This window comes from Anguilla anguilla, chromosome 7 (assembly GCF_013347855.1).
Source record: "Anguilla anguilla isolate fAngAng1 chromosome 7, fAngAng1.pri, whole genome shotgun sequence".
In the NCBI taxonomy this organism is placed as follows: domain Eukaryota; kingdom Metazoa; phylum Chordata; class Actinopteri; order Anguilliformes; family Anguillidae; genus Anguilla; species Anguilla anguilla.
In genome coordinates, this window is record NC_049207.1 from 6,394,066 (window position 1) to 6,409,070 (window position 15,005).

At 45.8% G+C, this 15,005-nt stretch overlaps 1 protein-coding gene across 1 annotated transcript; it reads left to right on the plus strand.

The window, feature by feature from the left end:
* The first annotated feature begins 1,021 nt into the window (after positions 1-1,021).
* Positions 1,022-13,055, plus strand: metap2a (methionyl aminopeptidase 2a). The gene is made up of 11 exons (XM_035426049.1): positions 1,022-1,245; positions 4,116-4,229; positions 4,739-4,801; positions 5,813-5,915; positions 7,354-7,515; positions 8,573-8,754; positions 9,684-9,778; positions 10,081-10,177; positions 10,956-11,059; positions 11,680-11,795; positions 12,115-13,055. Exons 1-11 carry the CDS (start codon positions 1,080-1,082, stop codon positions 12,365-12,367), a joined length of 1,455 nt encoding a protein of 484 aa, XP_035281940.1. The 5' UTR covers positions 1,022-1,079; the 3' UTR covers positions 12,368-13,055.
* Positions 13,056-15,005: the final 1,950 nt, after the last annotated feature.

Sequence of the window (15,005 nt, forward strand, 5' to 3'; positions counted from 1 at the left end):
TATTTGCACTCACCTGTTAACCTAGATACAGTCTATACTGTATACTCAACAATCCATGTTTACTTGCCCACAGGTCATGTGTGTATGCTTCTCTGGGTCTATTAACTTAGGTACGGTAGGTATCCTGTGTGTGGTTACCCTTCTGGTGCTGTAGCTGACAAGTTGCAGGCATTTGTTAAAATGTCACTCTTGCAAGTAAAATATAATTTAGGTATCTATTTGAAAAAGTTGTTCCTTGGATAGTACGCTGGGTTTTCTGAGTAATTACACTGAGAAATAAAAGACTTGTACCTGTGAATGGCGCCTTGAAAAAAATGGTCATGACATGAGGTTTTGGTTCCTGCACATATGCCGAATGTAATATAAGGCAGTTTCTCACTCGCAATGTAATCACGCAGTAACATGCAGAAATATGACCATACGTACAGACACACTGTGGACAAAACTGCTGAATCAGTACAGAGAGGCTGGCGTCTACTTGACCCAAAAAAGCAGTCCTGTTGTTGTTCCTACCTTCACATTCATCAACGAAGCAACAATCAGCAGAATATTATGTAGTGGTATGGGCAATTTATTTATAGATCCATAGATGCTTGCTAAGCTTATTCTAACTTAAGTCAGCTGTTATGTACCTGTCTTTGCAAACCTAGCTGTACATTGCAAGTCAGTCCAAGCACAATGAAACAATGCATACTGTAAGGCATATAATTATATATGGATCATATTGAGCAATTAATCATTTCTGCTGAGCCGGTTTATTACCTTAGAAACTTGTCTGTACAATACCCTCAGAAGGACTAACTGTTCTACCAGCTTGGTTATGTAACAGAGAACTTTAATTCTATATTTTTTAAAAGTGTCATATGTAAAAAATTAATTTGTATATTTCCCGCGCTTGGTTTATAATTCCCCAGCCTTGCTGTTCAGGAATGGATCCTCGTTTTCAATTCTGCGGGAAGAAGTCGTGGGCTATTCTCTCAGCTGATTCGGCACGTTTCAAGCAGGTTTCCAGACTTGGCCACACTGCCTGGTGACTCCCAGCAGCCACTGCGTGCTCTCTCCTACTGGGGTATGCAATCATGGCGGATGTGCTTCGGCAGCAGGTCCAGGAGGATAAACCCGATCAGGAGATATTCCTGAACGGGGAAGAAGTCGAACTTGATGGTAAAGACGAAGCAGACCCTTCCGAAGAGACGGCCAAGAAGAAAAAGAGAAAGAAGAAGAAGAACAAGGCGGCGGGGTCCGGTAAGAAAGCGTGACAGTTACGCTAAGCTAGGCCGTGGCAGTGCGGTGCTGCGAGTTCGCTGTGCAGCGCGAGGCAGGCCACACGCACTATGCATCGCACTTGCTGCTCGGGACAACAGTGCTACTCTCTCCAAGAAGTACTCATTCCGTCAGAACACCTGGCAAACCTGCCTGTTCAAAAAAAGCGCTGATGTTTAACGCTACCTAAAAACTGCGCTTGCACGAGCGAGAGATGCCAGGATGCTAACAATTCAACGTGCTAAGTCAACGGGAACGTACGCACCACGACTCGCACTACTTTGTGCTTAAAGTTTTTTTCATTTCATAATGTGTGGACTTGTTATGTGTGTTTATTACGTAAGAAGGCGGAACATTCGAAAGTAATTAGTTCGCCAGTGAGCTAGCTTAGCTGCATGCGTTGTTGGTGTTTATGTTGATCATTTTTGAGCTGACCTTGCTACATTTTTCTTTAAACGGTTTTAGCTATACGGGATCGATGACTAGCGTGTTAGTTCGCTTTCTTGCTAGCTGACATGCTACATTGCCAGTCAGATTGTTTGCTACCCACCCAACATAGGTTCGTAAAGTACTTAGCTAGAATAGAACTTCACAAACTTGGAGTGAAAATACAATGTTTTGGTATATTAGGTAGCTGACCACTGACTATGCGTTGAAGAGTAGAAATAACATGTATACAAATATTAGAAAGTCACAGAATCCTGTTTTGATCGCTCCGTTATAGCATCACAACATGATATGTATAACTAAAGCGCTGCACTTAGGCTAGCTGGTTGTTTACTAGCTGGCTACTTTCCACCTTCCAAGTGCTGGTAGTTAGCAGATAAGGTTGAGTACCGGCGAACTTATATTAATTGATAATCTTAGCAGAACCTCCCAAGACTGTATTTTTATTAGCATTAAAGTTGTGGTTTGGTGGGGTAGTTCAATTGTATGTGCTTTTGATGAAGGTAACTTGAATAAATATTTTTCAGAGATTTTTAGTTTATTTTTTTAAATATTGTTTTCGTTTTGCTATATATTTTTGACTGGCAGGCTCTGACTGTTTCTATGTGCAGTGAAGACTTGCTGGCTTTGCAGTTGCCGGTGTAGGGGTAATTCTGGAGTTTGTGGTCCAAAGCAAGAAAATGCCGTTAAAGCAGCACAGAGCACCATGCACAGTGACATTAATTATCCAGGGGCTGTAAAATTAACAGTTAATTTGATAATGTGTATTCACAATTGCAAACAAATACCATTTTTTATTTCATTATTATTATTATTATTGTGCAAGTTCTCTTCCTTCGCAATTCTCTAGTGGCCCAAGCTCTTTAGTCCCTAGGGCTAGCAAGGCGTGCTGGAGATGCAGCTGGTCTGCCCAGGCTGTAGCTTACTGTTCTACCTGTGCCAGTTATTGCATGCCTAACATTAGCCAAGCTCCATACGATTTAAAGTTGGAGGTTTGATTTAAATTTGACCAGGAATCAGAAGTAGTTTCAGCTGTATTGGTGGACCTTATTTATTCCCACATTAACAAATTACTACTTTTTGCAGATATAGCCTGAGAGGCCAAAGAGGGCGTGCTGAAATCCTCATTGAAAACAATTAGGCACATTCTCAATGGATCTTGGTTGTTTACAGGTTGTTGGTGTCCGTGCCATGAAGGTCACTTTGTTTTTCGCGAGCTGGAATTGCTCAAATGATTTTAGTTTCCACGGTCACATTAACACAGGATTTGGCATTTTTTAAGCAAAAAAAAAAAAAGTCAAAATGCAGGAAAATGTGTGCTGCGTTTTGAAAATGCAGGTATATTGATTAATTGGGTTCCAGGATGTCTGTATAGATATCCTTGTAATATCCAAAGCGTATAATGAGCTGGGAGAGAAATGGACCTGTCTCACATGAACTTATCCCGAATACTAAATGCAGACTGAACATGGTCTCTGTGGCCACCTGCAGCAGCAGCAGTATTGATTGATGAGCTGCACACGTTGTGGTTTCTAATGCGAGCCCGAACACAAAACAGGAACGATCAGACGAAATGTGAGTGGCGGGCAGCGACTGAGAAAAATGATTTCGTAATCGGATGCATTGAACACCAGCTACCTCGTTAAAAAAAGAACACTAATAAATAAAAATGGCTTCCTCAGTACAGAAGACTTGGCCACTTAACCCAACAACTTGTACCTTGACTAAATGTAGATTCCAATGGGGTAACATGGTAGGTTGTCAGAAACTGTTGTGAATGTCTAGAATATGCTTCATTGCACAGAAAAAGATTGTTTAGACCAACCAAATCCTACATAAAAAATGAAATATGAAAAAACCCCACAAAGTAAACTATTCCTGTAATGCAGTAAACCTGCCTGCATTAAATGTAAAATGTTAAGTGGCTCCAAGGTCAAACCTGGGTTTCAGCAAATAGTGAAATGTTGCCAATTTTTAATTTTTTAAATATGCATGCTATGGCGTGGAAAAAAAGTTGTACAGCTTCCAGAAGCATCCTTTCCTCCCAGCTGTGCTTTCCCGCCTGAATGCACTTAAGCACATTTCTCACCATCCTGTCTACCCCCTCATTGTTTTTTGGCTGCCCTTTAGGACAGAATTAACTCTTTGAAGAGCAGGTTTTTTTGAATGTTTTTTCAAAATTCTAAGTCGGTGTTCTAGAAATGAATCGTCTTCAGTTACCAGCAGCGAGTGTGACATCAGCATTAGAACGCTCAGCTAAGAAGATTCTAATCGCATATTTCCGACCTCATACGTTAATGGGTTAAACATTGGGAATGGTGCATTCTGTAGGGAGGTGTTGTTGAGGGATGCATGCATGAATGCTATGTAATGGCATCACCTGAACATGTGTGCTCACTTGGCAGCGGTGAACGACGAGGCGGAGGGGGATGGGAGCACCGGGGGCGTGGGTGACGTGACGAGACAGCTGGAGAAGCAGGCCCTGGAGGACAAGGAGAAGGAGGAAGACGGGGAGGAAGGTACGTCCCCTTTGCGCCGGGCCGGGAAGGAGACGGTCAGAGCGTTCACAAGATGACGAAGTGGTCTGTTGCTTTTAGCCGAACCGAGAAAAAGCACAGTCTCGTCTTGCGTCCTTGTTGTGCTGTAGCAAAGTCGTTTGTGAGACTAATGGCTAATTTGTGAAACTGGTTCTTGCTAGCTTGAGCTCATTCATGATGACAGAGCCAATACCCAATTGGTTCGCGTAGCAAGTTTGCGGGAGCATTATTTTTCTGCCTAAAATTCTGGAAAGCTATATATAACCTATGTAATGCTCTAAACTGTCTATACGGACCCCCCCTCCCATGCCAAATGTATAATGCGCTGTGTAGCAGTACTACCTACAGGTTTTGTGTGCCTGGCCAAGCCTGTGTTTGTGTTTGTCTACGAGAGAGGGCTGTGATCACAAAACAGGACTGTGTGTTGTTTCTGTGAGATCTGCCCTTGTTTTTGCTTCAGACTGAATAGAAAGCTGGCTTGTTCTCTGCAGATGGCGAGGAAGGCGAGAACTCTGCCGGGAAAAAGAAGAAGAAGAAGAAAAAGAAGAAAGGACGTAGGTTACTTGGTCATCTGCCCTGTCTCAATGTGCTTTTGAGAGATAAGGAAGAAGCCCAAAGGTTTAGGAGGTTTTTCTTTTGTTTATTGGTGTATAAAAAGACAGATTCACAGGAAAACTACAAAGGCTAAAACAACTAGACACCTGTGTCAGCAGATGGTGAATAAGAAAACCTATCAAAATGATTTGTCTAAAGGTACCTTCACACCCAGCACTCTAACTATAAATGATGATGACAACTAAGGATAGAAAGTTTCACAAGCATACACACTCTAGCAATATCGTTCCACTGTATCGTCCTATGAAGTGTCATTTTTGGAAGATAGAGGATGAGGACTATTTCACCAATCCCGTACTACTTTACTCGCTCACTAAAATAAGAAAATGGCACAGTCAGCGAATTTGGGTACCCGAGTTTCTGTGAAAGAGAGAGGTGGAGAGTCGAGCTCCCTGCTGAGAGAGCTGTCCGCCTTTGAAGACGAGTTCTACTCGCACATCAGCCCGAGCATGAGCCAGTGGCAGGTCAGTGGCATCCAGGCTCTCATACAGGATGTCTGTCATGGAATGAAACTCATGGAGTGATAGATCCGGTGAGAGGATTTTTCACTTCAGAACTCACTTCTGACAGGCTGAAGATGCTTCGTCCTTGTACCTGCATTAAGAAATTGCTCTCGGAGTGGATCCAAATTTGTAGTTATCCTTTTGGCTGCTTAGTCATCATAGTGTGAAGATGTGTATTGTTTGCTTTTGACGAGTTTATTGTTTATAGCATTACAGTTATCGTTACAGTTGTCATTCTAGGTGTGGTGGTGCCTTTAAACTCTTTTGTTTGGCCAATGAATGTCCCCAGTTTTCCTTCTTGCTTGTGACGGGCAGCTGTATATTTTGTGTTCGATACTTTTTTTTCCATGCATGTTGGGCAGTGCAGCTCAGTGTTGGCCTGCTGTGCTGGTCAGACTGTGAGGTCAGTACGTCTCTCTCTCTCTCTCCCCCCGTCTCCTCATGAAGCCAAGGTGCAATCGGACCCTCCGTCCGTACCCATCTGTGATCTCTACCCCGGCGGAGTCTTCCCCAGGGGCCAGGAGTGCGAGTATCCCAACACACACGACGGGTGAGAGATTTCCCTGCAGCGCCAGGCATTTGCACGTAGCTGTAGCATTGCATCGGAGCATTCGGGCGTAGCTTTAGCATTGCATCGGAGCATTCGGGTGTAGCCGTTTGCGCTGCATTGGAGCATTCAGACCTAGCGGTAGCATTGCGTTGGCGCACTTGCACGTAGCTGTAGCATTGTGTTGGCGCATTAGCACGTAGCTGTAGCATTACGTTGCCTACACGCATTCAGACGTAGCCGCAGAGCTGCCTTGCGTTCACGCTTTGGGACGTAGCTGTAGCGCTGCATTGGTGAATTCAGACATGGCTGTAGCGCTGCGTTCCTTTTGCGCATTCGTAAGTATCTGTAGAATTGCTTTGCAGGCTTTTATCAAGCCTTCACATGCTCCAGGGCCCCAGGCAGAAGGCGTACAGATAATACACATTACTCATGTAATTCATTTATACTCTAGCTGGACCTGTTCACAAGAATGTTTAATCTAAATGCCTGTGTTTAAATGGTACAACCTCTGTCTTTCATATGGGCTTCTCATGCTGTTGGTGCTGGTGTATTAGCTCAGGGCCATAGCAGCTTCTCCCCACTGTAGATCCATTAAGAGTGGCACATTGATTAAAGTGGTGGTGCTATCACTCTGTTTTCTCACACACCTGCACGTATACATCAAAATGGCCCACGTTTCCTTTCGCACTGTGAAGTGGCTTTTATGTAAGGACACACCCCGCGATCCCGTACCGTGGCCTCGGCCGTGCCAGGTCTGATTGGCCTGCGGCCATGCCAAGGCGGCGTGTGATTGGCTGCAGCCCCACTCCGGGGTGGGAGGGGTTACGTAAGAGGGGGTTAGCCAGGTCTCTTCGTGGGCTCCGCTGGCGTACTGGATGCCCGTGGTCTGCCAGCGTACCCTGCGAATGACGTGAGCGCAGTAGCTCTGCACGTAGCTCTGCTGGCAGACGGCAGGGTGACCGGACGCTCCAGCCAACAGCAGAGGGCGTGAGCTTCTGTGCTCTCATGCGTTAAGGGAGGAGGCCTCGGTTATGAGACGGGCTTTATGAGTACAACTGGGCATTGCAAGTTTTATTTTGAAAATATCCCTGCCGTGCTTGAGGTTTCATATGGCCAAATGTTACATGCTTGTAGTGAAGTTGCCCCTAAGCACAGATGCAGGGTCAGCGATCTGTGCCCAAATCCTTAAAACTTCATTTGGAAGAAGAACACAAAACTGGCCAGCGTTCACAAGCCCAACTTCCACCTACACCTTTGGGTGCACAGAAGTGATTAAGGGAAGCTCATAGGCTGTGTCACTGGCCCATCGCCATGACCTGAACACCGTTTCACACTGGTGCTACTGGACAAGCAGCATGCCCGCTGTGGGTGGGCGGAGTTTTTGGTATTTTTTGTAACATCTCCATTCCCTCCTACCCCCCCCCCCCCCCCCCCTCAGGAGGAGCGCGGCGTGGCGCACCACCAGCGAGGAGAAGCGGGTCCTGGACAAGGCCAACGAGGAGGTGTGGAACGACTTTCGGCAGGCCGCCGTGGCCCACCGGCAGGTCCGGCAGTACGTCATGAGCTGGCTGAAGCCCGGGATGACCATGATCGAGATCTGGTAAGGCCCATCGTCACCGTCACCGCTTGGCCCGGTTTCGTACCCCTGCTTCCCTTCGTTCGCCGTTCAAAGCTCGGGCAGGTATTTACTGCGTGCCTGGATGTCCCCCCCCCCCCCCCCCCACCGCCTGAATCTCAGCCTGGGAAGGGCAGTACTCCGGATCTTTCCGGCAAAGAGTTTCCTGTAGATTGATTCCTTTTGAGATTGATTCCTTAATCAATGTCAGCAGCTCTGCAGTGTCTCCCTCCCGCTCAGCCGGGAATCTAGATGCGTGACCCCAGACGGCCTTCTGTGCTGTTCGTGACTCGCTGCGGCAGCAGCCCCCTCCTGTAGATTCTCCCTTCGCATCGGGAGACTCCACCCCTCCCTTCTCCTCGAGAGGCCGCATAGCTGCTAGCGCAAACCTTCGCAATCTCACGTAGCATCCAGCAGGCCGGCACGGGCCATTAGGCTCACTGCAGCTGGCCCAGAATGCACCTGGTCTTCAGCCTGCCTGAATTCCCACGCCACGTCGCTTTTCAACACCGTTCACTGGCTGGGGTGTCCGTTTTCAGTTCGAATCACACGCAGTGGAATATCGTGCTGTGCGTGGTACTGCCCCTCCCTATTTTCAAACGGTGGTTATGACACACACTCCGACGGTACCTGTCTATCCAGCATCCCCCCTGTCCCGTCTCTTCAAACACCTGGCTGCTGTGCCCCTCCCATCACCAGCTGTTTTCTGCCCTTCTCCCCCCCGACAGTGGAACGACCAATCAGTCGGGAAGGCTGAATCTCTGACTGTCTTCCGCAAACATATTGAAACTGGGCCTCAGTGTTTCCATTTAATAAAGAAAGGCAAACTAACTCTTCCTTCCCCTTATCTCAGAGGTGTTGGTGCTCAGGAATTCACCTTGACAGTGGCCCTTACGATTGTTCCTTTGTGTATCTCTAGCCCTTGTGGTGTTTGCTTACCAGGCAAAGTTCACTTTTGTGAGTGGCTTTTGTGAGTGAGACCGTCCGCTGGACGAAACTCCGGACGGCCGAACTTGTAAAACCGATAAATTGTCTCGAACAGCGAGAAGCTGGAGGACTGCTCCCGGAAGCTGATCAAGGAGAACGGGTTGAACGCCGGGCTGGCCTTCCCCACGGGCTGCTCCCTGAACAACTGCGCCGCCCACTACACCCCCAACGCCGGCGACCCCACCGTGCTGCAGTACGACGACGTCTGCAAGATCGACTTCGGCACGCACATCAACGGTCGGTCTCCGCCACGGCGCTACCGCTACACCGTTACACTACAGGCATTACATTACAGGCATTTTGCAGACGCTCTTATCCAGAGCAACTTACATAGCATTTTTAAAAAGATTTTTTAACATTATATCCATTTACACAGCTGGATATATACTGAAGCAATTCAGGTTAAGTACCTTGCTCAAGGGTACAACGGCAGTGTCCTACCCAGGAATTGAACCTGTGACCTTTCGGTCGCAAGCCCAGTTCCTTACCCACTGTGCTACACTGCCGCCCCAAAATGTAAAGAAACTTGTTCCTGGCTGGGCTTGAACTTAGGACCCCATGGTCCATAGACTATAACACTGACCACTAGGCTATGAACCACTAGGCAGGCGCTCTTATCCAGAGCGACTTACGCAGCTTTTAAATGACAACCACAGCAGTAACAGGGCTTCAGACATTACATCCCAAGAGTCTCATTTTTAAACTGAAAGGGCATTCATCTTTCTGACTGATACAAGTTAGCCAGCAGATGCATCCATCTTGTTTGTCATATACGGAGAGATAAACTTCTCAGAAAGATTATCTCCTTGGAGAAAGGATATATACTGTTGCTGAGTCATGATGATGGGCTCACCAGTACATTTTTCAGGACCCATTCAAGGAGGAAACCTGCAAAAGCTAGGATTAATTCAATTGTCCTGACATTTGACTCAATTAAATTCAAGAATATATTTTTCCCCTTACAAGCAGTTTGATGAGTCCAAAAGTCACTAAAAGTACCTCTCCAAACTGAAAAAGTGTAACGTTTGCATTTACTTGTAAATCAAGGTTACGGTGATTTGCCAAGGCAAAATAATAATTTTCTCCATTCACAAAACTGAAGGTGTGAAATGGTCTAAGTCATGTTGACTACTTCTGCTTACAAATTTACATTCTCTTTCCTGCAGGTCGAATCATTGACTGTGCCTTTACTGTCACCTTCAATCCAAAGTACGATAAGCTGCTAGAAGCTGTGAAAGATGCCACTAATACTGGAATCAAGGTGAACCACAAGCTTTGCATTCTTTCATTCACACATTGACACAAGTGAGACCATGACGAATGTATTTGACTGCTATTTTGGCGCAAAAACTGGATTGATTCGAAGATGATTAGTCATTGTGATTTGTGTTTGTGGGTGGTAGTTTGGCAGCAAACATTCTACCTGGAATCTGAAGTATGTGGTGCTGAGTAATCATTAACTGTAGATTTCCTCATCCAAGACCGTGAACATTTCAGCTCCTCGACTCGTTCTTTTGCTTGAATGTCAAGCTGTTTTTTCTCTTCCCCCTCCCGTTTCGACAGTGCGCTGGAATTGATGTCCGCTTGTGCGACATCGGCGAAGCGATTCAGGAAGTGATGGAGTCCTACGAGGTTGAAATCGACGGGAAGACGTACCAAGGTATTGAACCGAGGATGAACACACAGGTGCTGTCTCGAGCGGACTGGCTGTTGCCAGAGGTGGAGGTTTTGCTAATACCCGAAACAAGCTCTAGACTTCATTCAAGCAGTCCCTTCCCTGCCGAAAATTCCAGCTAAGACCAGGTGGGATTTCTAAACTGGTTTAAGATGGTTTAAGACACTGTGTTTACAACCCTTCTAGCTGGTGTGTGGCTGGTCAAAGCTGGTCTCTAGCTGGGCAAAGCTGGTTAAGCTGGTAGAGTAAGCTGGTGGTCTAACTGGTGGACTAGCTGACTACATAGGCTGGTCAGCTGGTGGAACAGCTGGTCGACCACCTAAGAGTGTCGAAAAACACAGCTTACAGCCAGCTGAGGCAGGTTTAAGATGGAATTTTCCGCCGGGTTAAGTAGCACAGTTATGTGGTAGTAGTGAGAGATGCGGAATAGAGGCTCGTATCTAAGGTTACTCTGCTGACTGGGGCACTGCAGAGGAGCAGGCTGAGAAGGACCGAATCAGCATCAGAGGAGGAAATGCAGCCGCCCAGCTCTCCTTTTTCAGCCGTCCAAGCGATGAGTCAAGGACAGGAGGTCGCGACCTTGTAGTTTGTCCTTCCATGAAACCGTTTAGCTTCGCAGTCGGACAGTTTGACACAAGCACCGAACGCGTTGCGATGAGGACGTTTGTAAAAAGAGGTAGACTTGTACCACTGGTTCCACAGAGTGCTCTTTGCTGGGAATCGCGCATTCCCGAGATTTGACGGGGTTCATTCTTGTTTTCAGTGAAGCCCATCCGAAATTTAAACGGCCACTCCATCGGGCAGTACAGGATACACGCTGGCAAGACCGTCCCGATCGTCAAGGGCGGAGAGGCCACGAGAATGGAGGTGGGTACTTCAGCCGGGAGCCGGAGGCGTCCTGCACGGCGCTCCGCGTTGTTATTCGCTGGCTTAACGTTAATGCAGTGGAGCCACTCCTCGCCCCCGCGCGCCCAGTGAAACTCCGCGCTGTGGGCGTCGGCCGACGGCCCCGCTATCAGCGCTGGGAAGGAGACGCGCGGCTATCCTCTCTCGCCACGGTGGCCCCCTAGACCCGCCTGGGCCCAGATAGGGGAGTCACTGGTGTAATCAGCTAAAAAAACTACTGCAGTGACCCTCGCCCTCCTGACTCACTGTTTACTCTGAGCACGTAGCCCTCTAAATGAAGCCAGTGTATGTGTTGTCAGGTGACAGTTGGATTTTAAATCCAGGCATTCGGGTGGATGCTCATTTGACAAAAGCAGAATGTCTGATCCGTTTTAATTGGGGAACCTTTACTCTTCTGGTCTGTAGAGCAGTGTGTGTGATAGAATTTCATGGAAGCCTATGGTGTTTTGCAGTGGAGTGAGAAAAGAACTCCAGTGTGGATCTGTGACAATGGCGGTTAATCCGAGTGAAGGTCCAGGGTTGTGTGTTTTGAGTGTGTGTGTGTGTGTGTGGCTCTTAGTGATGCCTGCCGTCTCCAACAGGAAGGAGAAGTGTACGCCATCGAGACCTTTGGCAGCACAGGGAAGGGCGTGGTTCACGATGACATGGAGTGCTCACACTACATGAAGAACTTCGACGTTGGACACGTACCAATCAGGTTGGCAACTGCAGCACTTTTTTTTTTTTTTAATACTATATGGATCGCTCGTCCAAAACTGGCTGCCCTGCTTCCAAGGAATTTCTCACGGATTCTGTGCATAATGTTGTTTCTAGCAATAGCGTGTTAACCCATAGACACCCCCCCCCCTCCCCCAGTACCATGAGGCCATCATTGCCTCAGAGCAGATGTTTGGCAACAAAGAAAGGGGGGGGTTCATAATTTAAGAAGAGTGATGTTTACTCCCAGGGTTTTACCTTGTTAACGCTGTAACTGCTCTTTGTCTTCCACGCTCCCCCCCCCCCCCCCCCCCCCGCAGACTCCCGCGGGCCAAGCACCTGCTGAACGTGGTGAACGAGAACTTCGGCACGCTGGCCTTCTGCCGGCGCTGGCTGGACCGCCTGGGCGAGAGCAAGTACCTGATGGCGCTGAAGAACCTGTGCGACCTGGGCATCGTGGACCCCTACCCGCCGCTGTGCGACTCCAAGGGCTGCTACACCGCCCAGTTCGAGCACACCATCCTGCTGAGGCCCACCTGCAAGGAGGTGGTCAGCCGGGGAGACGACTACTGAGTCGGACCCCGCCCCTTCCTGTCCCCTGACCCCCGACCCCCCCGTACACACAGGCAACGCACACACTCGAAAATGTAAAAGCTTAAAAAACAAAAACAAAAAAAAATGTATCAGCAGAACTCGCTTTTCTTCTCGTTTCTCGCTTTGGCAGAAAGCAGCGCTACGGCGGTATGGCTACGTCGCTGCTTCGTAACTAATTAAAAACCCCCCCCTTAATTAATCTGCAGAAGACCCAGTGTCTGTGGTAGAGCTGGGGGGGATGGGGGGGAGGGATTGCTGATGTCACAGCAGGTGCCATTTTTTTGTTTTTTTTTAATTTAGTTTTTTGTTTTTGTTTTTTTCTCCCAAAAAGGAACAGGAAATAACGATTATTTCAGAGTTTTGTCAGTTTTTTAATATTCTGTCTTGCATTTAGGGAAAGTGATGCAAAAATCCTCCCTTAACCGAGGGTGTAACTGTGTACAACCTCCATGTATTAAGGCTGTAAGTTGAGCTTTAACTGCAACAGGGAGAGCACTTTGCAAATAAATAAATCAGATAAATAAATGCGCTCTGCTCCTACAGTTTTTCCTTGATATTTCAGAATTCTCTTTCAAATGGCTGCCTCTTATCTTCAGTGCCCGATGATGTATTTCTCTTGGAACTCCCTGGAATGGTTTTGTATGTAAAAGAAAAAAAGAACCTTAAATAACCTTAGTCTCTGACTTTTTTGTTCAGCTGTGTTCTGGAGGGGAACAAAGACTTGAGCAGTGTCTCGGAGACCACTTGATGGGTTTTTAAAAAATATTTTACTTTTTTTTTTTCACAGGATATCGTCTTGGCGTTTTCAGATCATTTTGAGCCAGTAGAAAAATCAAACGCGTAACGTTGAATGTTTTCTACAGAATCTTTTTTTTTTTCTAGGACTCTGTGTTGAGTTCAGCTGAGGAACTGTGTGAGTGGCCCATATGGTCTTGTTTTTCAATATCATATTTCTTGGAGTGTGAAGGCTTATATGTGGAGTCTAGGGTTATGTTCTAAGATTATTTTTGTTCGGGAAATCTTGTGGAAGGAGGGTAGACAAAGCTGCAATTAGTTATAGTACTACAGCAGTCTCAGAAATGGCGAATTGAAGTAATTTATCACCTGAACAGTGTTAATGATGGGTTAACAATGTCTCCTGTGCTTGGTAAAAAAAAAAGAAACTACTTGATTTGGCCTTAATATTAATTTTGGTTAAATTGAAAATTTGCCCTGGTCATTGAACCACTGAAAGGTTTTCACTTTAACATCACTTCAGAAATACAGAAAACATACAGATAGGTACTTGAGGTGAATTTCAAGTGTGGAATCGTTCTTCTTGTGCGTGATCTGAGAAAGGGCAGCTGAAGTCCGGGAATTCCCTCTGCGTTTAAAACCGCCAGTTTACAGCGTTTGAGAGAACAGCACCGGGCAGGCTGTAAATGTCAGGCTGGGTTGCTGCTCTGTTCGTCAGCAGGTTGCGTTCAAACCTCCTGTGACCCATGCAAGGAGGATATTTACCTAAACGTACAGTTACATGAAGTGCGGAAAAAAGCACTACCGTTTAATACTGTTTTAAGTCATGTAGAGTTCACCTAACGTAATTTATTTGTAAATCTATAACATGCTAACAAGCTGGCACAAATCACATTATGCTAATTTATGCAGAGCAGCTAATTGTTATAGTGACCTTTCAAAGCCAGTGATTTGGAAGCTGTACATGAGCTGCATGCAAATATACACAAAAGGAGCCGTTGTTTTAAAAAAAAAATGAAAAAATATTTTATTGAGGTAAATTTCTCTAAAAATTGAGGTAACAATTTGCATAGTATTATTTCCATAAATTTACATAAGAAAAAACTTACTAACAGATGCTGAATTAGAAAAAACAAAAGCCATGTGCTTTGACTGTCCCCGGGTAATTGATCGAGATATGAAAAGGCATTTCTGCAATTAACTGTTGTGATTGTGGAGGATAATCTTTACAATAAGCAATCTCAATGTCTTCAGCAAGGAATATCGCACACATCAATATCACACTTACAAAGTACATCCATATGCAATATTACACGTAAGAATTCCAAGCCAAACGTACGAACCGGTCAAAATGTTTTACTTAAAAATTATTTCTGTGCCTTGAGACTGAGAACTGGACAAGCTGCTGGTGATTTCTTCTGCTTTTGTAATCAATGCGCTGCAAAAGTACTTTTCTTAAAAGAAAATCTCATTGCAAGATTATCTGAAAATAAAGTATTCTTTTACTTTGGTGGTGCCAATGACACCAATTTTCTGGAACACAATTTATGAAAATCGTTTGAAAAATCCATACATTCTTATTCAAAAATATGAAAAAATACAGAATTTCGGTTTCATGTCTGCTCGTTCCTCTATTCAAGATACAAACGAGGACAGCTATCTAAAGAAAAAACTTTGTATAGATCTTGTACTTTGATACCTTTTCTATTTTGTTACATTCAACAATACTTCTAAAAAAATACAAATTAAACCGCAGTAGTTCTCACTGATACAGAAAAGGTCGTGTGAGTAGTTGGGATTTAAAATGATAGTTAAGGGCACAGTTGAAGTTTGGGGAAAATGTGGTGGGGTAAATTCTAAAAACATTGTTCCTCACACAGGT

What these genes read in the sequence shown, in the direction of transcription:
- metap2a (XM_035426049.1), top strand. Translation starts at nt 1,080, where the DNA reads ATGGCGGATGTGCTTCGGCAGCAGGTCCAGGAGGATAAACCCGATCAG. An exon ending in GAACAAGGCGGCGGGGTCCG is followed by an intron (nt 1,246 to 4,115) that starts GTAAGAAAGCGT and finishes CTCACTTGGCAG; the next exon opens with CGGTGAACGACGAGGCGGAG. An exon ending in GAGAGGCCACGAGAATGGAG is followed by an intron (nt 11,060 to 11,679) that starts GTGGGTACTTCA and finishes CGTCTCCAACAG; the next exon opens with GAAGGAGAAGTGTACGCCAT.